Source organism: Rattus norvegicus, chromosome 1 (genome assembly GCF_036323735.1).
Source record: "Rattus norvegicus strain BN/NHsdMcwi chromosome 1, GRCr8, whole genome shotgun sequence".
Taxonomy (NCBI): domain Eukaryota; kingdom Metazoa; phylum Chordata; class Mammalia; order Rodentia; family Muridae; genus Rattus; species Rattus norvegicus.
The window spans coordinates 46,468,954-46,494,014 of NC_086019.1; the positions used below are offsets into that span (position 1 = coordinate 46,468,954).

Consider the following 25,061-nt stretch of genomic DNA (forward strand, 5'->3'; position numbering starts at 1 on the left):
AGTAACATTGTAACAATGTTGAAAAACTGACACACTGTCTCTTTTAGCATCAATGTATCATTGGACATGTAAGAATAGTCACCCAGTGATTGCTTAGTTGAATACAAAGGAGACACATGCCTGCTATACATCCCAAGGGTTTATTTCAAGAGCAGAGCATTGTACTTGTAGTCAAGAAGGGGATCCTGGCTTTGTGTATTGTGTGAGTTCAAATTCATGATGAAAATACTTAGGCTCAGAGGGGTTCTTACTTGAGCCTTGAAATTGGGGAATAAACCTCTGTGCTTAGTCTTGAATTCAGGAACTTCTGGTTAGGTTCATGAAATGAGACACGTGACTTCCTACCACAGTAGACAGATAGCCACAGTCCCTGCTGAGAAACCAATGTCATCGGGAAAATAGACCACCCTTTGTGGCACTTGGGTTTTTTTTTTAATGATAATGATTTGCTATATAGTCTAGGCTGACCTTGAACTTGAGATGTTTCTGCTTCTGTGCCTCTCCCCAAATAGGCCTAGAATTACAGGGGCTTGCTACCATGCCCAACTCATTCTCCCTTTTTCTTCTTCATAAGGAATCCTTCATGTATTTATTTAACCATAGTGAACGTCTGCTGAGTGATAGGGCCTGCTGGAGGAGCTGTGGGAATCAAAACAGCAAGCTGAGCGGATGAAAAATCCTTACCCACGGGGAGTTTGGCTGTGTCTCAAGCCCATGGAAACAGAGAACAAGTAAACGTAATGTAAGAAATTGTAAGAAATGCAAAGGAACAGAAGATGGCCAAGGCACGAGGGACAAGGCAAGGGCAAGAGGAACAAGATCAGGGATGAAGCAGGACACTGGTGACCTGCTTGGTTTTTCTTGTCAACTTGACACAAGCTGGGGTCTTCTGAGAAGGCAGAAGCTCAACTGAGACAATGCCCCCATAAGATTGGCCTCTGGGCCAGCCTGTAGAACATTTTCTCTATTGATGATTGCTGTGGGAGGGTCTAGACCACTGTGGGTGGTGTCACCCTTAGTCTGGTAGTCCAGGTTTGCTATAAGAAAGCAGGCTGAGCAAGCTATGAGGAGCAAGTCAGTAAGCAGCACTCCTCCATGGCTTCTGCATCAGCACCTGCCTCCTGGTTTTTAACCTGACTTTCCTCAGTAATGGACTGTAATCTGAGCTTTACGATGAAAGAAACTCTTTCCTCTATTTAATTGTTGGTGGGGGTTGGGTGAGGAGGATAAGCAGTAAGCTTTGGAGATGTAATTACAACACATCAGTTCCTCTCCCTTCAGACAGTTCAGTTATGCTCTTTTGTAAATGGATTTTGGATGCAGCACGGCTCAGCTATAATTATTTATGCATTGTCTACTCCTATGTAAATCCATTCCATTTTTCATCTTTGCTTTTTCTCTTGGTCCTTGGCATCTCGGATTTGTTATCAGAAGCTCTGACACAGTTCAGATCATCTCCTTTGTGACTTGGGTGGTAGCCTTGAGTTAATTCATTTGGAAACGGGCCTAGAAAATTGTGGTTGTGAGTCTATTGCCCAGAGCTCTGGTCAGCTGACCCTGGAGCAGGGAGAAGAACTCCAGCAAAGTTTCTGGAGGAGTAGGGTACCTGCCCCTGGACTTCCAAAGCTGGCTCTGGAAACTGGAGTTCCCAGGGATACTCTCATCTCATGAGCTGCTAATTGCCGGCTGGCCCGGGTTGTTTACCCTTTCTTCCAGCAAACCTCACTCTCCAGCTGCCATCAGTGTGTCTAATTTGGACTTCCATGTTTCTGTTAAGTAATAGGCAGGTCAGACTTTTTGATGTCCGGGCACATTTGTATAGCAGAGTTAGCACAGTTCTTTGAGCATTTGTTAAGTTTATCATGTGTTGCGTGTATGGAATGAATGTGTACGTGTGTTCATTTGAGCGTTTGCACACATGATAGATGTCTTCCCTGCTCACTCTTCACCTTGTCTTTCGAGGCAAAATCTCTCCCTAAATTTGCATCTTGCTGATTCAGCTAGAGTGATTGGCTTAGGGACTCACCTCTCCTGTCCCTCCTACCCCCAATCCCACTCTGGGATTATAGCAGCACAAACCTCCATCCAGCTTCGATGTAGGTGCTGGGGAATCCGAACTTGGGTCCTCATGCTTGTGGCCAGCAGTTTACTGACTGAACCACTTCTTTAGTCCCTAAATTCCATCATTTTTACTTTATAAACATAACAAGCAAAAGGGGCTTCAGATGAGGAACTTGGGCATCTCGATCTGAATATCAGAATGTCAGTCACCAGGTTTGCTTGGCCACTGAACATTTAGGCACCAAGGTTTAAATGATGAGGTGTGAATACAGAGGGTTGCTTATGTTTCTTTAGGTGGGTGGGAATGGGAGTTTATAGAAACTGCCTTGCCTCGCCTGCTTCTGTTTAAGGATTGTGTTCTGTGAGAAGTAGGGACCTGCCTGCAGGCTTCAGGGAGAGATCACAGACTCTGTGTTTGGAGCCCCCAGAGCATTCTGTCTGCCTGCCTGCCATGGGAGTCCCTGTTTATAGCCTTGAGAATTGTGGTGTGTGTGCTTGTTGTCTTGTGTCCACGTCCAAAAGTCTCCTGGCAATGGGAACGTGGGGGGACGAGAGGCTTAAGACACAGTAGACTGTGCTGTGATTGCAAAGTCACCATGGTGTGTAAGCTATTGAGAGACAGGAAGAGTTAGAAGACTCTCTTTTTAAAATTTAATTTTAATTTGTGTTATATGGTGTGTGATTGTGTGTGTGAGAGAATATGTGTGTGTAGGTGTGTGTGATAGTGTGTGTGTGAGAGTGTATACATGTGTTAGTGTGTGTATGTGTATGTATGTGTGTATATGATAGAGTGTGTGTGCATGTGAAAGAAGATAGTGTATATGTGTGAGAGAGAAATAGTGTATATGTGTGCGTATGTGATAGTGTGTGTGTGAGAGAGAAATATGTATGTGTATTTGTGTGTGTGTATGTGTGTATGTGGTAGAGTGTGTGTGTGTGTGAGAGAGAGTATGTATGTGTGTATAAGAGAGAGTGTGTGTGTTTGTGTGTGTGTATGTGTGTATGTGTATTTGTGTGTGTCTGTTTGTGTCTCTGGGTGTGTATGTGTGTTTGTGTGTATGTGTGTATATGTGTGTGTGTGTGTGTGTGTGTGTGTGTGTGTGTGTGTGTACCCCAGAAAGCAGAAGTGAATGTTAAAAGGACTTTGTTAACATAAAGTTAAGGCATTATTGATGCGAGCGGCTTATCAGGGGTGGTTACCAAAAGAGAGTCCTTGGAACACACACCAAGCCTTTCAGATTTGTCAATCCAGTGTGATGAAATAGTGAGGAGCTGACCTCAGAGCACCTCCAGTTAATTGCATGCCCACACTAGGGACTCCAGGCTGGCTTATGGCTGTGCTTGGCAGAGAGCCAGATGGCCAGGTCATGACTCTGCCAGCAGCTATCCTGGGAGCCAATGCTGTCTGGACTGACTGCTTCTCATGTCTGCTCCACCATTTCTGCCTTATCATAGACAAACCCCAAACCACACCTAGAAGGGTAGGTCAGTTTTGAGCATGTGTTTCCTATTAGCATGATGAGCATGTTAAATTGCTGGCAACAGCATTTATGAAAGGCTATGGGTCCGGAGCAAGGACACTTGGTTCTAGTCCCTGGCCTTGCTATATGTGACCTTGGGTACAGCCTTCTATTTCCTGTCTCATCTCTCTTAAGATGAGGCTTGGGGAAGCCAATTAGGGCTTGTCTTTTTGCTCTAATGTTCACTTACGACGGGAGGGGAAGTAATAACAATTTAACTTCTATCACAATGCCCATGTCTTGTAAAAGTTTACAAAGTCAAAAAAGCAAAGCATTAGTATTTTTAGTTTTGTAGCAAATCCCATTACCTCTTTAAATAGAGCCAGGTCCTGGCTGCTGGGAGAGGTGTGGGTTAAGACTGTGGTAATAGCAGGCTGTCTCCATGCAAAGTTCACACGGGGGCCCCAGGGGCTCTAATTATCCTCTGTTCAGTCTGGTGGAGCAGAGACATGTTATTATCTTACTCTGGGTAAATCAAGGCACAGGCACATGATGCCACTGGTAACTTGAACAAGGTCACAGTCAGACTTAGAGGATACCGTTGAGCTGTTCTCCGTCTGGGTGAGAAGTGCTTGCATTTTTCACAACTTTTATAGTAGATATAACACAAAGTCCAGCCTTTTTTGTTTTTTGTTTTCCTTTTTTCCCCTTTTCTCCATCTTTATTAAATTTGTTATTTCTTATTTACATTTCAATTGTTATTACCTTTCCCGGTTTCCAAGCAAACATCCCCCTAAGCCCTCCTCCCCCCCTTCTATATGGGTGTTCCCTTCCCCATCCTCCCCCCATTACCGCCTTCCCCCCAACAATCACGTTCACTGGGGGTTCAGTCTTGGCAGGGCCAAGGGCTTCCCCTTCCACTGGTGCCCTTACTAGGATATTCATTGCTACCTATGAGGTTGGAGCCCAGGGTCAGTCCATGTATAGTCTTTGGGTAGTGGCTTAGTCCCTGGAAGCTCTGGTTGGTTGGCATTGTTGTTCATATGGGGTCTCGAGCCCCTCTTTTTTGTTTTTAAAGCTCAGTTTTAATTTGCCGTATCGTGTAGCAGATACAGAGCGGGGGGACAAGACAGCTCTTGCTGTCATAGCCCAATTTTATCTGGAACTAAGGGCGTCAGTTAGGAGCCACCTACCTGGTGGTGTTTGGGGTTTTTCTCCCCTTGGCTGTGAGTTGTTGGGGATCCCATTGTTCACAGTGATGGTTCCAGAATATTTTTTCTTGTGCTGTTTCGAGGGTTCGTAGTGGTCCTCACTAACCCTGTAAAGATGTGGCCATGTTTCCTGAGACTCGTTCTTAGAATTCCCTTACAGTAGAGTTGCATTGTCAGTCCCGATCTGTTTCCTGTATGGACCTGCACTGGTCTGTAACCCTCCTCTGAAAATACGTCACATGGTTCACACACTGTGTGGTTTTACTTTAAAGCGTACCCTTCCATGATCTTTCTGCCCTTCGTGAAATTGTGTGGCTGCATCCTCCATCTCTTATTTCCTCATTTGTGTCACCTCAGAAAAGTAGCCCTGAGCCCCCTGGGCGCCATCCTCCCTTCCAGGAAGTCATGTTGTGTAAATGGAGTCACTCAGGGTATAGCCTGCCATGCCTGATCTCTTCAGTTGCCTGTCATGTTTACTCTCTCCTCCCTAGTGCAGCGTTTTCTACGTTAACTTATATTCGAGCGTTAATCAGCCTTTCACTACTCTTCATGGCAGAATAATACTCCATTTTACCCTGTTTTATGCAGCAAAGTAGCTCTTGCTGTAGCGGGCGTTCGTTGTCTCCCTCTCCCCAGCACCGCTCCGTCTTCTGCATATTTTTTTGTTAGGCTTCTTTCCCTTTTTTTATTTTTTATTTTTTGGCTAGGATCTTTTGATAAAACTCCAAATCACTGGTTTCAAAAACCTTGAACTTAAAAATCTATTTTATTGAGATAGGTCTGGAAATCTAGCTGAGTCGGTAGAGTGCTTGCCCATCATACCTAACACCCTTCTTCAATCCCTAGCACCATATAAAGTAGGCATGCCCCAGACCTTTAATCACAGCTACTCTGGGCTCCACAAACCCCAGCTGGGAGATAGCGGGAGGGAGGGAAAGAGGGAAGGGAGAGTGAATCTCTGAGTGGCTGGAATACATGCTGTCTGTCTGTCATATACCTCCGGATGTAATTGTCACTTGGCTCCTTTTTCAGTGGGTTTCACTGCCTGGTGGGATCAAGTATACTTTGGGAATGTTTCCTTCATTTCCCACTCCCCTTTTCTTTGGGCTTGGGCTAACTAAGCACAATTCCTAAGTCACAGTCATAGCCCTCCTGGAGGACAAGGATGTCCTGTGAGGGAAAGTGGCTTCCTCCTCAGCTTTCTCTGTTGTCCTAAGGATGCCTGGGTGTTGTACTGGGCATGGTGGTCGCCAGCTGCCGTCGCCACCCTGGACACATTGGCCTCACTTCTCCTATGACTCTCAGGAGATTTGTCACTAGACAGTTGGCTCAGACCGTGGCAGCCTGCGCATCACCAGCGCTTGCTGCACTGACAGTCGTATCACCCGCTGCATTGTGACCTCGGGTTCAGTGGACTTTGGAGCTTTATGAAGTTTACATTTTTCTGGCATGGTATGTATGTAACAATAGAATCGATTTCTCTGCAAGCTTTACAACATGGCTGCTTTGAATGTCTTCAACGCAGAATAGTAATGAGTTTTCAAATGGAAGGCCTGCAGAAGGTTTAGTTGGTAAAGTGCTTACCATACAAGCATGACAACTTTTTGATCTCTAGGACCCATGTTAAACAAACAAACAACTAGCCATAGTGCTATACGCTTGGAATCTCTGTGCTAGGAAGACAGAGGCAGGTCAGTTCCTGCAGTTAACTGGTCAACCAGCCTGGCCTACTTGGAAAATTCCAGGCTAGTGAGAGATTCCTTCTCCAAAAACAAAGTAGATATTATCCTGAAGAATGATACCTGAAGTTAACTTCTGGCCTTCACACTCATGTGTACCCTCAGCTACATAAGCACCTATACACATATAACAATGCACACACACACACACACACACACACACACACACACACACACACACACGGAGAGAGGGAGATTCTTAAGCCACAGCCAGACTAGTAGATTGACTTTTTTTATGTAATGATAATGTGTGGTATTAAATGATGATCTTTTGGTTCGGTGGTCAGGTCTCCTAACCTTGAAAGGGGTCAGTTCTATTGTTTATGATTTCATTTAAGTGTCTTATTTTCATTCTGTTCCTGACAATTAGTGAGTAATTTTGCCTTGATGATAGAACACCGCAAAATGCCCTTAGTAAGAGATGCCACAGGCCATTCCACTTTAAAGTCAAACCATGAATAAAACTTAGGGAAATTGAAATTAGCTAAAAATAACTACTGCTATTCAAAGCTCTCAGATTTCAAGTTCAAATTCATGTTTGTGGCAGCTTCACGGCATTGTTTGCAGGTGAACTTCATGTGTAGTGTGTTCTTTGTGCTGCCACTTCATATGTGAGGTTAACGGGGAACTGAATGATAATTGGTATGGCTTGGAGAACTGGTTGGGGGAATCTTAATTGTGTATGTACAAAGCATTGTTGTTCAACTGGCAGCTTTGATTTACTCAAATATTGATCTGTTCTTAAAATTGCATTTGTAGTTAAGAAAAAAGCAAAAGCTACATGGAATGAAGGAAATGAATGGGATAAAAATTCTCAGGTTCTCTTTCGTTCTTTGAGTCCTTTATCTATTGAACTGTGCAGTGAAAATACAGGGAAACCAGAAAACAGTACAAATTAAGACACAGTCCAGGGCTGGAGAGATGGCTCAGCGGTTAAGAGCACTGACTGCTCTTCCAGAGGTCCTGAGTTCAATTCCCAGCAACCATATGGTGGCTCACAACCATCTGTAATGAGATCTGGTGCCCTCTTCTGGCCTGCAGTCACATATGCAGGCAGGATGCTGTACATAAAAAAAAAAAAAAAAAAAAAAAAAAAAAAAAAAAGACACAGTCCACACAAAGTGTCAACTGAATGTTGGAATGTTGGAAAGTAGGATACATTAAAACATCAAGGATGGGACTGGAGAGGTAGCCCAGTAGTTAAGAGCCCTTATGTTCTTTCACTGTCCTCCAAGTGACACTTTGAAGGCTGTGGCTGTGGTTTTAACTATGTGTTGTCTGGAGACATGGCTGATGGGTCTCTTGCAGTACTCTAATCTCACACGTTACAGGTGGTTTTCATTGTGTTAGTTAGTTCCTTGTTCCTATGTCAAAATACTGTAAGCCATAAGCCTTATTTCCCAGCCTCTTTGTTCCCCCAAATTATGTCTGGGCCTTAATATTTCATGAGTAAAAGCCTAAGTCAATAGCTTTGCCTTGTTCCCGAACTAGCTCATACCTTAATTACCTATTTATTCTATTCTAAGTCTTGACATGTGGTTGATTACCTCTCCTCAGTTTCATGCAACCATCTTCTTCAGCATTCCAGGGCAAATCCCTCACACACAACTCTGTCCCATAGCAGAGAGGATTTCTCCATTCCTATTTCCTGTCTATGCTCATAGGCCAACAGCCTTTCATTAACAGGTAAGGCTTCCACACATTGCACAAAAGATTCCCTCTACAAAGTACCAGGAAAAGCAGCTTAAGGAAGGGAGTTGCTTTAGCTTACAGTTGGAAGTAATCTAGTTGATCGTGTCAATGAAGCCATGGTATTGGAGTGTGAGGCGTCTCATCTGATTCCACCCCCAGCTGGGCAGCAGAGAGAAATCAATGCTGGCTCACCCCCCCTTTCTTCTACAGTCTAGAGCCTCAGCCAGTGTGTAGTGCCAGCCATACTTACCGAGAGTCTCCACCTCCATTAACCTAATCTAGAAAGTTTTTAGAAACATGCCCAGAGACTTGTCAATATCAATCATTGTGTAAGTGGCTCAAATGAACTGAGCAAAGAATTAGCACCATTACTAAGTAAATGTCAACAAACTCTCCAAGACTGCCGGGATCTTGGCCTTTCCACACAAAGCTTGATCTTGATCATTTCCCCCCTTATGGGGTTATTAGGACAGACTATTGCCCTTTATGATCATGGAGGCACTACTGTGTTTTTCATTTCAGCATAGTAGAAATACATTATCGAAAGAAGGCCTTTGGGCCTGACAGTATTGCAATCAGCATACTACACTATGCTTTGGAAGTGGGGAGAGAGAAATTGTTCACTGGTAGTATGAGTCTTCAGGACCAAACAAAAGTTTCCATTTTCATGCCCTTGCCCTTCCTGCTGAGCGTGACATGACTCTCATCCCAACAGTGAAGCAGAGCTTGTCCAGTGCTGTGACTACTGTCTTTGCCCATATGTGCTGCTCCTAGGTATGATTCCAGAGTCATTTCTAAGCAGAAATGCTTTGGCTTATAGTTCTGGAAACTAAAGTCCAAGATCAGGGCATTAGGTTTAGCCATTGATTCTACAGTGGCCTTGACTTCTGCATCTTCACGTGGCAGAAGGCAGAAGGCAGAAGGCAGAAGGCAGAAAGAGGAGTGCACACACCTCGGAGAATCACGATCTAGTCCCATTAATGCCATGTCCCAAGGACCTCATCAGATCCCATCTCCTGCCACTTTCAGTGGTGGTGAACTTTCTAACACATGAATTCTGGGTTACTTACATATTCATACTCCTGTGACTTCAATCATTAATTTCTCAAAAAATTCAAGACATTGAATGTCCTACAATTTTCATTTCTTGTTTGGAGCATAGTGATCTTGAGGTTTTCCATGGAGTTTCATTTACAGTTGCTTTTCTCTGAATGCAGGAACTGTGCTCAGGCTTATGCATGGGGTGGATCATAGATCATTCTCGCTTGGGCCAGTGCTCTTGTCCTACACAGGCAGGCCCCATCCAGACTGCCTCAAGGGCAGAACCAACATTCTTACCTGTCCTTGTAGCCCCAAGCAGCCTAGAGCCTCCTTTGTCTGCTGGCTGCCACTTGGGAGAAGTCTAGGGGGTAGAAAAAATAGAAACCCCATTTCTTTGCTACCTGGGATTATGGGATGGTACCAGCTGGGGCCAAACTCCTTCCAGTGTTTCCTATTCCACTGTTTCAGAGACTCCTTCCCTGTTCCCATCAAGGTGTGCACAAGGTGTGCTTCTTACAGGACAGGAAGTAAATGGAGAAAGCTACTTTCTTGCATCTTAATTGCCTGCCTCTGTGTTGCATATTAAATGTGCTAGATCGGATTCGGGAGTGATGTAATCCTAAACTTTGGATTAAAGTTACAAAGTATGTGATTGGGCCGATCTTAACTTCAGCATTTCCCGGAGCTTCTGTTTTTAAGCCGGCACCCAAGATGCTATTTTAACACAAGTCATGCCCTTTAATTGCGAAGGACTTGAGGCTTCCAGTGGCACTAATGGGGCCTGGGCTGACGAATCGTTCAGGAAGACACTGTGAATTACTAGGTGTCTTGTACCTAAAGCCTTGTGTTTTCCCTGCTTGTCTGTCACAAACTGGAGGGCATAAAGGCATAGTGGAGAGGTGGTGCTTTCCCATGACAGACTCCATGGCATGTCGTCCACCTCTAGAAAATACTACTGATGAAGGAGACCGGTCGCCAAGTCTGGTGTCAGCGCAGCTGTCCCTGATAATGAACCTGGCTCCTGGCACCCATCTGAATGATGGACTCTCTCAATCGAATGTGAAGGAACTGACTACCGCTTAGATCTTTGGATCTGTGATCGCCCTGCTGCCAGGTAGACACTTTTGGTGGCCCAAATTAAATAAATGGTGGGTTTTCAGTTTGAGAGATCTCATCCCAAACTTGATTTCCCCGAGGCACACCAAGGCAAGGGCAAATATTTAACACAAGCAAAAGTAGCTATGTTGATGGGATTATAATGTGGCCACTTTCCTTTATTGGCCATTATGAGTCCTCTACAGGACTGGTGAGGTCCTACATAAACAGTGAAGAACCCCCCATGCATGTCCCTGTGTGCGTCCCGATGAGAAGGCCTGGATGGGTTTAACAGGGGTGGCAGCATGCGGGTGGGGCTGTGGGCAGGCATTCGGTATCCAGCACACTTAAGCGGCTTTATGCATGAGCATTCAGATTTGACCGGCCTACACTCTTTTTTATTGTCTGGTTTCCATGCTTCCAGAATTTCTATTTCTCTATTTCTCCTCTAGAAACAACACACGGAGCTTGCTAAGTGCAGACTGCCTAGGTTACTACTCTGTTGCTGTGATCAGACTCCTTACAAAAGGAACCCGGGGAAGTACGAAGCTGCTATCCATCATGGTGGGAGGTCGGCAGCTGGTGAGGGCTTGAGGCATCTACTTAATTGCTTCTGCAGCCAGGAAGCAAAGAGAGCTAAATACTGGTACTCAGCTTGCTTTTTCTTGTTATTCTGTCCATCCTATTGAATGGAGTGCCACCGATGGTTAGCACGGGTCTTCCTACTTCAGTTAACCTAATCTAGAAACTTCCCGGAGATACACCCACAGGTTTGTTTCTTAGGTGTCTGTTGAATTGATTACCAATACTTGCTGTTAGCAGCCATTGACCCTGTCTAGCTTGGCTTTCCCAGAGTCTTGTCAATCTCCAGGACAATGCTAGGTCATGATTGACATTCTGGGGAATGTGTATGCTCAGGTATGCTGTGTCTTGTGACACTTGGATGGTGGGACAGCTAGCTCTCAGCTTTCCTACCTTGGGGGATCTTAGGGATGTCTAGAATAACCCCCTCTGGGTCCCAGAGTATGATGTAATGCTTTCCCAGGCATGAACTCATACAGAAGCCCCAAAGGTACCTATAAGCTCCCTGCAGTTAAGGAGATGAAGGTGGTGGAGGGGCTGTTTGGAGTGGAAAGGGTTCTGACGGGAACTAGAACCATGTTCTGCCGCTGGGTACAGGCCACACCTTTCTCATCCTTACCTGAGAAACAGTGTCAGGAAATGAATGAGCATATGAGACCAACGGGCTGGGAGAGTTTCCCGTGAGCTCCAAAGTTTTGTGAATATATTGGATGAATGACTCAGAATTAGCTCGACACCCACTCCCACACCTCCCAGGCTATTTTCTCCTGCATCCATCTGGCCCCTCAGGCTCCAGTGCTCCTCTGCCCTTGTGTCTCCGAGCTCTTCATGGGACTGGAGCCTCTCGGTCTTCATTTCTGTCCTCAGCATGCAGCACCCTCCGGTGCAAAAGGGCTACAGTAGAAATCCTCTACTGTGAGCAAACATGTGTGACCTATGTCTCATCTTTTCTGGGCTCGACGGAAGTCTGGAAAAAAGGGAGCTTGCTGTTTACAAGGTGAAGGCAGCAGAATGCTAATCCAGTTCTGTTACCTAGGCAATGTACTTGCACATCGTGGGGCCTTGTGATGTTACTCTATTTTTCTTCATGCTTCTCTGACTTACATGTCTCTTTTGTCTGCTGTACCCTTTGCATTGGTGTTTCCAGGGTCCTATTTTTCCTTTTTTTCCTATTAATTAATTTTATTTATTCACTTTACATTCCAATCACTGCCCCTCCCTCCGCCCATTTTTTTTTTTTTAAGTTTAGTTTTTGTTTTGGAAACAGAGTTCCATGAACTTGCTCTGTTCAAGGATAACCTTGAACTTCTGACCCTCCCCCCTTTTTAACCTCTGTAATGCTGGGATTACCAATGTGCACCTTCCTCCACATCTGGCTTATGTGGTGCTGAGGACTGAACTCATGGCTTTGTGCATGGTTGCCAAGATTCTATTAACTGAGCCACATCCCTCTGCCTGCCGTGGTCCTTCTGAGAGAATCTTCATATTTTTTCTGTGGTAGGTGTCATGCATCATGACTTTCCCAGGTATATTCCAGTGACATCCAGGACCACATCCATGAAGACCTTTGGGCCTGGCCACTGACAACCTCCCACTAGAAGATCCAGTTGTCTCTTAGCTTTGCTGAAACCAAGGTTGAAGCTTGCATGTTTTACCTGCTGTTGGGTTCCATCAACTAAGCCGCCTAAGACCAGCATCTCCTTGGATGCCTTTGCTCTCTGCATCTAGTATAGGGAAGGGTTGTGAGGGGTCTGCTTTCTCAAACCCCAGCATCTCCCTGCCCAGTTTTAAATGTGTGGTTTTTTTTTTTTTTTTTTTTTTTTTTTTTGCTGTTACTATATTTTGTAAACATTCGGATCCTTCTACTTCATTTAGCCCCAACCTGCTTTTCTGTCTAGACTTTGCCTTCCCCACATTTCTACCCCTCGAGCCTCTGCTTTCTGTATAGACACACAACAGGTTCCATGACTGATTTCAGCTCTTGGTACCATTTGGCTTTCCTGAGCTGCTCCCCACTTATGGAGCCCCTTGTGTTGCCTGCCTTGGTCATGCCTATATTTAAGACAAATGAGCATCCCTAGGATGTACAGCCTTAGTCAAGTGTCTCCTTTTTATGGAGCCCTTTGCTGTCCAGGGACAGTGAGTTTTCCTCACAGGTCCCACTCAGCCCTGTGTGTTGTTTTTAAGCTCTTACCTTTACCTCTGTCACTCACCACTCACCTCTTCCAATTCGAGAAAGAAACTATAGACTCTGTGAGACTATCTTACATATTTCCTATTTCTAGTGCTTCTCATAGTCCCTTTGAAAATAGCTAATGCATGGAAAGCAAATATTGGATGGATAGATGGGTAAATGGATAGATGGTTGGATGGGTAGATAGATGGGTGGGTAGATAGATAGATGGGTGGGTGGATGTGAAGATGGAGGGATGGATGGATGCATGGGTGGGTGAGTGGATGGGGGAGTGGGTAAGTGAGTGGGTGGTGAATGGGTGGGTGAATAGATAGGTGGATGGATGGATGAATAGATGGGTGGGTGGATGGATGTGTGGATGGAGGGATGGGTGGATGGATGAATGAGTGGATGGATATGTGGGTGGGTGGATGGTTGGGTTGGATGGGTTGATGGATAGATGGATGGATGGATGAATAGATGGATGAGTGAATGGATGGTTAGACAGGTGAGTAAGTGGATGGATGGATGGATGGATGGATGGATGGATGGATGCATTGCTGTGTTCTATATCCACTGAATAGGGAAATTTTCCTTTTGTTAATGACATAGTTGGTTTTCCTTTTACAAAGGTGAGCACATATCAGAGTAAAGAGACCACAGTGGAGGAAATGGTTGAGCCTTTTGGTTCAGTGTCTCATTTATCATGTAGTGATTGGACCTGCTAGTGAGTTCATGTGGTGATATGGGCAGTCCCAGGCATTCTTGCCTTCCTCGCTGTATGAAACTTCCCTGGGGACTGTTCCTGCCTTTTTGATGGGCTCCACCTCACTTGGGCTTATTTAATTTTATAGTTACAATTTGTCAGGAATGAGACTTGGAGTCCTTGTAGGGTGGGATTGGGTGTTGGAAGAAGAAATGAGAAAGCAGAACTACAGATGTCTATAGACCATGGAGATGTGATCTGGGGACCCCTCTACTCCATCTTCAGTGTGACTTCTTACTTGATTCCTCCACATCCATCAACTCTTTGGGTACCCAGCTCTTCCTGTGACGTTTTGTCCTGATCATGCCTAACAGTTTACTTGCCACTGAGTTTATTTTTGAGCTCAGCCTATTCAGATGGGCTAGCTACTTGTTGTAGCTGCCTGGGATCTGAAACCATCTGGTTTCTCCTAGCTGAAGGGGGCCAGAGCTGGAAGAGAAACCCATGTCGTTTTTTGTGTAGAGTCTGGTCTTTCCATCTCTCTTGATTTGTTAGCTTGAACTTGAGTGGATAGAGTTGTTGAAGCTGGTGTGTATTTATAAGTATGAGCTTCAAGACTTGCCACCAATACAAAGAAGTTGACAAGGGTTTGCTCTTAGGGCAAAGATGTGGTTGATGCCAGAAATGGACTCACATTCATAAGTGAGTAAGTCATGGCTCATCAGTGTCTGTGATAATTACGTCATTGGCTTTCCAAGATGTCCCTAGCAATTTTGTCCTCATTCAAAAATAGGGATCTACCAACAAAGGTTCATTGCTGTTAGATTCTTAGTCCAAATGCTTTATTTGAGATTAAAGCCTAGTGAAACTCTTTGTACCATGATGGGAAATGTAACAAGGCTGGAAAACCATTATTATGGTGGTCTCTTTCCTCAGAAGTGCCTGGAAATGAGGCTGTTACAGTCCTCTAGCGCCCAGATCTGGGTCTACATACAGCAGCTATGTGCATATCAGAAAGCTGGTGTCTTTAAGGACTGCCACTCTCATTGTTGTCCTTTTCTTTTCTATTTCTCATTACAACTCACTGAGAAAGACCCATGCATCTTTTGTCATTTTTCCCCCTGCAGATTTCAGCAATGTCCCTGACGTCACAACTGGCCTGAAGAGGAGCCATACAGAAGGCACCCTGGATCAGGTGCCCCACAGGGAGAAGATGGAGCAGACATTCCGGGTAAGACCTCAGCCCAGATCACAAGCCAAGAACCAGCCACTGGTACCTGAGGTTGGGGATATAAAAGATGGAACTTTTCTATCTCGGGTCCACTAGCTGATGCAAACCCCTTTGTCCTTTTAAAAATTAAGACCCCCTACGTGAGGGTATGCGTGTGGTTTTGGATTCGTTGTTGTTTTGGTGTATGTGTGTATGATTTGGGGATGGGGTTTGTTTGTTTGTTTGTGTTTTGTTTTGTTTTGTTTTTGAGACAGAATCTCCCTCTCTAGTTTAAGCTGGCCTGGAGCTCACTGTGTAGTCCAGGCAGGCCTCCAGCTCGTAATGACCCTTTGACTCCGTCTGTAAGCACTGGGATTACAGGTGTGAATCACCATACCTATTTGCTTTTCCTTTTTAAAAAGTGTGTGTGTGTGTGTGTGTGTGTGTGTGTGTGTGTGTGTGTGTGCGCGCACGTGCACATCTGTGGTCACAGTTTATGCCTGTGTGGGAGTGGATATGCCCATGCATGTTCTTGTGGAAGCCAGAGGTCGATGCTCATGTTTTTTTTCCAATACTCTCTACCTCAGTTTGTGAGACATGGACTCACTGAACTTTTTGCGGTCTGGGTAGGCTGGCCGGCCAGTGAGCCCCTCCTATAGTCTCTGGGGTTACAGACATCATTGCCCCACTTGGTTTTTATGTGGGTTCTGGGGCTTGAACCTACGTAGCAAGCCATCTGTCCAGCTATTTATGCATCTGAAGTGAGAAGCGATGGGGACCATTCGCCTTCAGCCTGACTTCTGGCGTGCCATCCAAGAGCAAGGGAGACAGAGCCAGTCCTGCTTCGGGAATCTGTTTAGAAATCCCGAGATGGAGGTCCTAAGCCTGGGGATCAGGAAAGCCAGGTTCAGTTACTAGACCTGAGGTTTTTTAAACCAAAAGTAAATTATCAGTTTCTGCAGTGCTGTCATTTGATCGTAGTAAAACATGTACAACATGGCCTGGAGAGATGCCCAAGCAGTTAAGAGCATTCACTGTTCTTCTAGAGAACCCGGGTTCAATTCCCATCACCCACAGGGGCAGTTACTGTCTGTACTTCCAGTTCCATGGGCTCCAATATCCTCTTTTAACCATCTGCAGGTATCAGGCACTCTCACTGCACACACATGTACATGCAAGTAAAATACCCATACACATAAAATAGGAATATATATATATATATCTTCATATACCTATATATCTCACATAGCTTGCCTCTTTAACCACTTTCAAATGTGCACTTTAGTGGTGCGACACGTACCCAGGATGCCCTGCCTTTTGCCTCCAGAACTGTCTTGACTATTCCTGTTGAACAGTCACTTTCCATCTCCTGCCTCTCCACAGTCTCATCATACTTTCCTCTCAGCTGCCAATTGTATGCATGGCCAGAAAAGCACCATTGTATAAGCATCAGTCAGCATGATAGTGCATGCCTGTAATCCTAGCACTTGGGAGGTGAACACAGGAGCATCTGGAGTGCAAGGTTGTCCTCCGCCATATAGTGAGTTAGAGGCCAGCCTGGGCTACATGACAATCTTTCTTAAACACACACACACACACACACACACACACACCACACCACTTACACACACAAACACACACACACACACACACACCCCACACCACTTACTTACACACACAGACATAAAGACACATAGACAGACAGACAGACAGACACACACAGACACACACCCCACACCACTTACTTACACACACAGACATAAAGACACATAGACAGACAGACAGACACACACACACAGACACACACCACACCACTTACTTACACACACAGACATAAAGACACATAGACAGACAGACAGACAGGCACACACACACACACACACACACACACACACACACACACACACCAGACAGATACACATACATTTAAACACACATACCCATATGAAACAAATACACATATACAGACACACACACAGATACACTTAATACACACATTCATACACACACAGATGTACACAGACACACACACTAAACACACAGACAGACAGACAAACACACACACCAGGCACACAGACACACACATAAACAAGACAGACAATTACACACACATACACACACACACAGACACACACACACAAACAAGACAGACAATTACACACACACACACACACACACACACACACACAGAGATCAGACAACAACAAAACACATCTCACCCTTTTGACCTTGGCTTACTTTTCATCCGGGTGATACAATGTGTCAGATTTTTCTTTTAAAGACCAGATACTATCCCATTCATTGCAAGGATGCACTGCATTCTGTTTAGCCTCACATCTTTCCGTTGGTACACTGATCTCTCGTGAGTGATACTGCAATGGCCAATTGGCACACACACTCTCCTCAGATCTTTCTTTACCTTCAGGTTTTGGGGTATGTCCCTGGAGTGGGACTGCTGGAGCATAACTCTTCCACATTTGCCGTTTTTAGGGAAGGTACTGTGAGCATCCATAGCACTGACCCCACTGCCTGCTCAGCAGCCACGGGCCAGGGCTGCAGCTCAGCCACATCCTTGGTGGCATTTTCTGCCTTCCTTCCCATCCCTCTGTTTGTAAACTGTTCACGATCATCTTACCCTTTCCGCTCTGTCTAGAGTTTGAGATTACAATGGCAACTTGGGGTCTTTGTTTCTTGCTTGAATAAATAAAAGATACAAAGGCAGTGGCGATTCTTGTAGAATCGCGTGCCAGCTGGGTTTCCATAACACTGAGGGCGTGGGCCCTTGGTGGGCGGCATGTAGCACACCCTTCAGGCTTGATGACCTCCACTGAAGTGGGGTCCATTTAATGAGAGGCCATGTGCTCAGCCTCTCCTCTTTCTTTCTTCCTCAGCCCTGCCCCCTGCAGTCTTCTGACTCCCCCATGGCCCAAGATAGCTGGTTTTATTCCAGGACACAGATTTTTTTTTTCTTCTGAACTGAAATCCATCAGTTCTCTGGGGTTGCAGTTCTAGTCTATCTCTGTTAGGCTGTTTTAGAAAACTCAGTACTGTGGCTCTCTTTTCTGTGTGTGGAGCAAGAGGATCATAGAGCATCCACCTGATGAGTTCTGTTTGCTTGGGCTTAATTGTTTGGAGCCATACTCCCTAAAGCATGCATGAAACAGAGTCTGTGTTGAGGGAGGGCACCCCGGGCATAGGCTCAGTGCATGTCTGGAGGAAGATCGCTCAATGCTATTAAGAATGATTTTCTTTCTGTGATAATTTGCTTGCATTACTAATAAGGAAATTCATTTTTATCTCCATTTAAAAAAAGATTCAATAAAAGAGACATGAAAAATTAAAAGAATTAGCACAGTAAGTTCATAGTGAAGCAAAGACCAGTGAGCAGTTAGACGTAGGAAAGGAGAGCTGAAGGCTGAGTGGAAATTTGGACGATGTGAGCTTTCCCTTCCATTATAATGAATAGTGAGGCCAGCCTAGTCTACAGAACAAGTTCCAGGATAGCTAGAACTACTCTGTAAGGGAGGCTCTGTCTCAAAAGACAACAACATCAAAAAAAAAATTGGAGAGAGCTGATACACACACACACACACACACACACACACACACACACACTCACACAGACAAAACACTCAGACACTCACATATAGACACATACACACCACTCACACATACTCAAGACACACATATGCGCTCATACTCACAAAGACACATACACACACCAGCACACACACCACTCACACTGACACACACTCACACATACACTCTCTCTGACACTCACACACGCAGACATACTCTTACAGACACAGTCACCCATAGATACACACATGCCACTCATACAGACACACATACACACACACTCACAAAGACACAGATACACCCACCACTCACACATATACACATTCACACAGAGACACAGAGACACAGACATATATGCACATTCTCTCTCTCTCTCTCTCTCTCTCTCTCTCACACACACACACACACACACACACACACACACACACACACACACTTATATGCATAGCAAAGAACACAGAGTAGAAAATGAATCAGAAGAGTTACATATGTGTATTCTGTATAAGGGACCCATTTGTCAGCATGAAATCATTTGTGTTTCATATGCACCGGGTACATGTAATACAGAAGCAGCTTTGTACAGTGTTGGTGCTACATGTGTGTTGTAACTGGAGGGCAGGAGGGGCCATTGCTTCTTTTCTCCTGCTGGTGTGCTGGATTTTGCAGCCTTTTGGATTAGGAATTCTCAGCCTGAGTGAACAGATGAAGGATTTGCTGCCAAATTTCTCACAAGTCAGAAGTCACTTACTAGTTGGGGTCAATGTAACCACATCTGATGATAGACTTCAGCTCCCTGGGGAATAGGGTGACGTCCAGCAGTCAGTCTGTCGGGCAGTCCTTTGTTTCTTGGGAAGAGTGAATTTGTGATCACCAAAAGTCATAATCAGGATGAACGTAGGGCAAAGGGCAGGGAGTTGTCAAATTTATGGGTCTTATTTATTTATTTATTTATTTATTTATTTATTTATTTTTTTGATATAGGTTTTTACCCTGTGCTAAGGGTTAGACCCAGGGGAACCTCTTTAAATCCATTTTGCCTCCAAGTTAGATTCTCAGGTCTTTTTGAATGTTAAATTTTGTGACAGAATATCATTAATTTGTCTAGGCTGACTTGAACTTGTGATCCTTCTGCCACCATTAAGTAGCTGTGCTTCCATACCAGGGTATTTATAGTATTTACTACTACTACTACTACTACTACTACTACTACTACTACTACTACTCTACTACTACTACTACTACTACTACTACTACTACTACTACTACTACTAGTACTAGTATTAGTATTACTATTAGTATTAAGAGTCCAGAAATCAACACTGGGGATGAGTTTGATTGCTCTCCAACATTTTCAATCTTTTATGTAAGAGTCATTCACTGAACCACACCAATTGGCTGGACTGGCTGGCCAGCAAGCTCTGAGATTTGCCTGTCTGGCTACTGCTACTCTTGAAGCAGCTAAAGATGCTCTAGACCTTGTCAGGGCTTTTTACGTGGGTTCTGGGGATCTGAACTCAGATCCTTAGGCTTACTTAGCAGACGCTTTACCAGCTGAACGTTCATCTCCCCAGTCATGTGCGCATGCGTGTGTGTCTGTGCGCATGCGCGCCTGCGTGCCTGCGTGCCTGCCAGTGTATAACCCGGGATCCTCCCTGTTTTCCCAGAAGTGGATTGGGAGTTACCAACCTGCTGTGTTTCTTTCCTATGCTGGGAGAAACTCTCCCAGGGGCCCCTGCACGCTGCCCTCTAACAGGCACCTGCTCAGGCCTGCAGGAGGCGGTTGCTCTCCAGGGAGAGGACCTGCCTCTGCTTCCTGGATCTTCTTAGGGGTCATTAACTTCTTTTCAGATTAGATTCTGGTTGAACCTGGGCCATTTGGGGTGTTTTACTAACAAGTACTCTAGACTTAAGAAAAAGGAATAATTTCCATTGAAAATCCCATGAAGCCTGGCTTGATGAAACACAGCTGTAACCAAGGCTTTTGACAGCCCCACAATTTCTGCAAATGGTTCATAATTGATTGCCTTGTCTCTCTTTAAGGGTGCCTATTACTGTCACAGCTCTTTGTGTGACCCTGTCAGCTTCTCCTGTGGGGGATTTTTTTCTTTCAAGCATTGTTAGCAGTTGGCATATGTTATTATGATGGGGGGGGGTGGGTAGAGTTCTAAAGGAATAATTTCTCTTTGGGTGAGGGAGTTGAAGGAGTTTTTGGATTGTTTGGGGGGGGGACCTCAAGGTGTGTTAAGCGGTTTCCCCACAGACAAGCCACTCGAGTACTGGAGACTGTCAGTGGACATATGGTACTTAGCGAATCTGTTGTCCCTGCATCTGCTGTAACCTCCTGGTGCCTCTTCAGAGCAGGCAGGCTCACAGTTTGGGGTAGGAATCTAGTGGAAGGGCGTGTACCTTCTCCAGGCAGCAGGGAAAGAGCGTGGTGACGCTAGGGCGTCCTTGTGGATGTGACAGAAGAACAGTTTGCGATTTTTCCCCCATTTCATTGCCTGGTGATGAGAGCTGAAGGAGATGCATTGCCTTCCATACTCTCCAGCAGCAGTGGCCTGTAGCCGGCTTCCTTCTCCAGCACTGAGAAGGAACAGGTGCCTCTGAATCTCTCCTTTTCATGTACAGGCGTGTAAGTAAACACAGGCTTGGGATTCTTGATCCAAGTACAGGCGGGTTTGTGTTTTCTCCCAGGACTGAGAAGTTGATTTGACTCTAAAAATGTCTAAATGTTTGCCTAGACGTTGCAGTGTGGGTAGCAGGGTTCTTTCTAGAAGGGGTCCCGAGAGCGATCTTGAAGCACTCTGTATTTATAGGCGAGAAGAGAACTTTTGTGTACTGGCTCTGTGGTATGTTGACTTTGCCTCTTTCTTTCTGAGGTCTTGTAGTTCGTCTCTAAGGTAGTTTTGTCAGTTTGAAATAGAGGATGTCATACCTGTGGGTGTGGGTGTGGGGGGGGGAAACGTTTCCTCTGTTTACCGTATTTAAAAGGGGGAGAGAGAATTTGATTATTACAAATAATTTTATGCTTGAACAATTTCCTCGGAGCATAGCTCATGCTTGCATTGGGCTGAAAGCTGTGAACTAAATACCTGTGAAAGAAGCCTTGTTTTCTGCAAGGTGAGCAGAGGTTTGGTGTGGCCTTTCCTCCTCAGTTAATTTTCTAGATTTTACAGGAAATTTTATGTAATCACCTAGCGTAGCTGTGGCTGTGATTATTTTTTGCAGTTTGTGGGCGTTGTGTTGCTAGAACAGAGAGCGTTGGGAATTGAGATGTACAGTATAGCAACCGTGTGTTGTGTGCTCTGCAATTTGATAGTTTTAAAGATGTGTTTTGGGCCCGTTGTGCATTCAAGACAGAAGAAAAGGCTGCAGTGACGGTTAGCCTCCCAGTAACCAGGGGAACATAACTTGTATTTAATATTTGCCTCCCGCCCACTCATTTTGCTCCACCTTTTAAGTTTTTCACATGAATTGCTCTTTAAGAGCTTTCATATCAAAGAAACAGAAGCTGAAGCAAAAGATAGGGGGGAACATGATTTGTTTCCCAGCATTCCTTAAGAGCACACATTAGGGTTTCTCGCATTACCTCGGACTTTTGGGGCTTTAAGATGTTTTGTAAGAAAGTTAAACTAAGCACCATTTATTTACAAACTGTAGTCTGTCTTCGTAGATGCTCTTGATACTCCGATGTATTTATTCATGGCCTTAAAGTCAAACGTCTATTTTTAAATGCAAGTTGTCTGAACTAATTCGTATTTGAATGGACAGAGAGGTGGTATCTTCAAGGCTTTGTTCCTGGAAAATGACTCAGGTGTGGCATTCTGCCATAGAGACCATTCTCCTGGGACGGGACAATTTTACTTCAGGCAGCCCTTTCTTTCGGGTGGTGGTATATCAAAAAGAAACCTTGACTGGGTTAGAAGGCTGAGTTTGTAGCCTGTTACCCTGGGATTTAACAGTGACCTGGGCGATGACACAGCATTTAGGCGATTGAGCAGCCTCCCCTGACAGAGTGCACATTCTACTCAGGTCTTCGCATCTTCCTCATGCGGGTGGTGGTGGCAGGTACTGGCAGGATTCGGTGCCAGATAAGAATTTATTTACAAAAATATGAATGTCCTAAAGAAATGATACCAAAACTACTAGTGTGTGTGTGTGTGTGTGTGTGTGTGTGTGTGTGTGTGTATGTGTGTGTGTGTATTAAACACTTTAGCTGTCCACTGGGTTTTCTTGGAGTTAGTGTCAGTTGTCAAGTCTCCTGAGCTTTTTTATCCTCAGGATAAAATAAAGAAACAGATACCAGGGACCACGGGGATTGGGTCCTCCTGGCTCTCCGATGTCTCCATAAAGAGATGACATAATTGATGTAGTAAAAGTTTCTCAGGTGTAGTGTCACAAGTTGGCTGGGATTACTGAGTAGAGAAAGAATGCGCTTGGTCTGCTTTTTTCCTCAGAGGGGCAGGCCGTGAGTGCCCGGTCACTGAGCCCAGAGAGACACTGCTGATCAGTCTCACAGATCTGCCCGCTGAGGGGAGAGATGGGGTGAATGCAGGCTGGAGAAGGAACAGGCTGCTGTAACTCCGTACCTGGCTCTCCAGTGTAGCGTCCTCTTTTAACACCGTACATCCTTGGAACACAGACTGGATGACACGTTCACTGGGCTTGTTGGAGGCAACTTTGCTGGGTTTTCACTGGAGCCTGAAAGGGCATTCAATCTCTTGATAGTTCCCCATCTGCTACCCGACCCCACGTTCCTACCTGCAGGCTATCAGTGCTCAGATCATCTCTTCTGGATCTGTCCTGGGTCATTAGGGCTAATGTGTGGCCCATGGCGTTTGGCATGCAGAGTCATCCCAGGGATCATTTAATCTCTGCAGAATGAGAGAGATCATGCTTTCCCCTTTTCTATGCAGGGTTTCAGGGAAGGGCTCAAAGTCAGTTGGCCATGGACTTGAGTTGTAGAATGGCCGTGAGACCCCCGAGATACAGATGTGGCAATACAGCTGTTCTGAAAGCTAGCACTCATCCTGGGAAAGAAATCTAGTTGAGTCTGAAGGGGGGAAGCAGGAAGTCCTGATGCCCACGGCCTTCTTCTCTACTTCTTGCAGCCATCCTCAGCCCTGTCACCTTGAATCATTCCTCCCGATGACATTGTCTATCGGGACAGAAGAAATCTGAAATGTGGGCAGAGGCTGTTATCAGGGGGTTGAACTCTGAGCAGGCCGGGGCTGGGATGCACAGAAATCGAGGGTCACCGAATAGATACTCAGCTGTCTGTGAAGTCTCAGACATGAGGACCCCTCAGTGACTGAGGCTTGGGGTTCCCTGTGGCCCCATGCCTGTGAGTTTGCATGCAGTTTGGCAGGAAGTGTGCAGTTTTCCATGTTATTGAGATGTGTGACTTAGCGGTAGAGTCACGAGAAAGGCAGAGGTTCTAGGACAGTGATTCTTAACATGTAAGTCATGACACTATCGGGTCAAATGTTCTATCAGAAGAGGTACTGACTAAGACTATCAGAAGAGACAGACATTTACATTACAATTCAAAACAGCAGCAAAGTTACAGTTGTGAAGTAGCAAAGAAAATAGTTTTGTGGTTGGGGCTACCACAACAGGAGGAAGGCTGAAAACCACTGTTCAAATACCAACTCTAGGAAGTCCAGACTCCCCATGTCTTTTCTGGTTCTTAATGGTCCTCACAGGAAGAGGGGGATCCCTGGGGCAACCTGACTAAAGGAGGTTGGGAGGAATCATGGTGGTCCTTTCTGCCCTTCCTTTTCTCCCATCATCTTTGGGCTCTGTGATTCTTTGTGAACAGGCTAGTTTCCCCAGATACCCCTCTGTCCTTTGTCTAGGACCCCAGTACTATCCTTCCTGCTTCCCCACACCTCCGATTTCTGTCTTCTCTGCACTCTCCCTTGACGTTCTATTTTTCCAGAAGAAAAAAAAATAAGTTGTTATTCAGAGTGGGCTTTGGAATCACATCGAAGAGGAAGGACAAAAGTGAATCCATAGAGAGGATGCCTGGTAGGGCGGCAGGGTGAATCACCCCGAGGGCAGGGCTGGGGGCAGCGCTTGTCAGGTGGAGTCTTGGCTCTGAAATTAACTGGCTGTCAGGCACCCAAGTACTGAAGAGATAATTACAAGCCCTCTCCCTGCTGCTGGGGTGGTGACTAACAAGGAAGTGACTTGGAGACGCCCCAGAGCTGAAGCTGCCCTAGCATTGGACCCCGACTGGGCAGAGATGCTTCTCTGAAAGGGCACCCTTCACTGGGCCACATTTACTTGCTTTTCTGGCAGTTTCTTGTTTTTCTCTCTCCCTTGATACATGAGGAGCATGACTATGACTGTGCTCTCATCCTGTCTGAGAGGAGACTCTAAATCGAAGCGTTAAGTTCAGAGCAGCTGGTCAACCTAAGTGGTAAAGTGGGGTGTGCGCTCTGCAGTCTTTGCCGCCTGCTTCCCGTGTGGTTTCACATACAGGACAGTCAAGATGGGGCTGACCGTGA

General features: G+C 45.3%; 1 protein-coding gene across 5 annotated transcripts in view; it reads left to right on the top strand.

Annotated features, from left to right (window-relative positions):
• The window catches only part of Tiam2 (TIAM Rac1 associated GEF 2), a 201,320-nt gene that overhangs the window by 145,504 nt on the left and 30,755 nt on the right, over positions 1-25,061 (top strand). For 4 of the 5 annotated variants that reach the window (XM_039099650.2, NM_001427474.1, NM_001427473.1 and 1 more), the window contains one exon: positions 14,888-14,991. In XM_039099650.2, the coding sequence (XP_038955578.1) occupies positions 14,888-14,991 (104 nt within the window). Of the gene's footprint in view, positions 1-14,887; positions 14,992-20,819; positions 21,182-25,061 lie in introns of those variants that run through there. The other variant, XM_006227904.5, reaches the window with a different exon arrangement.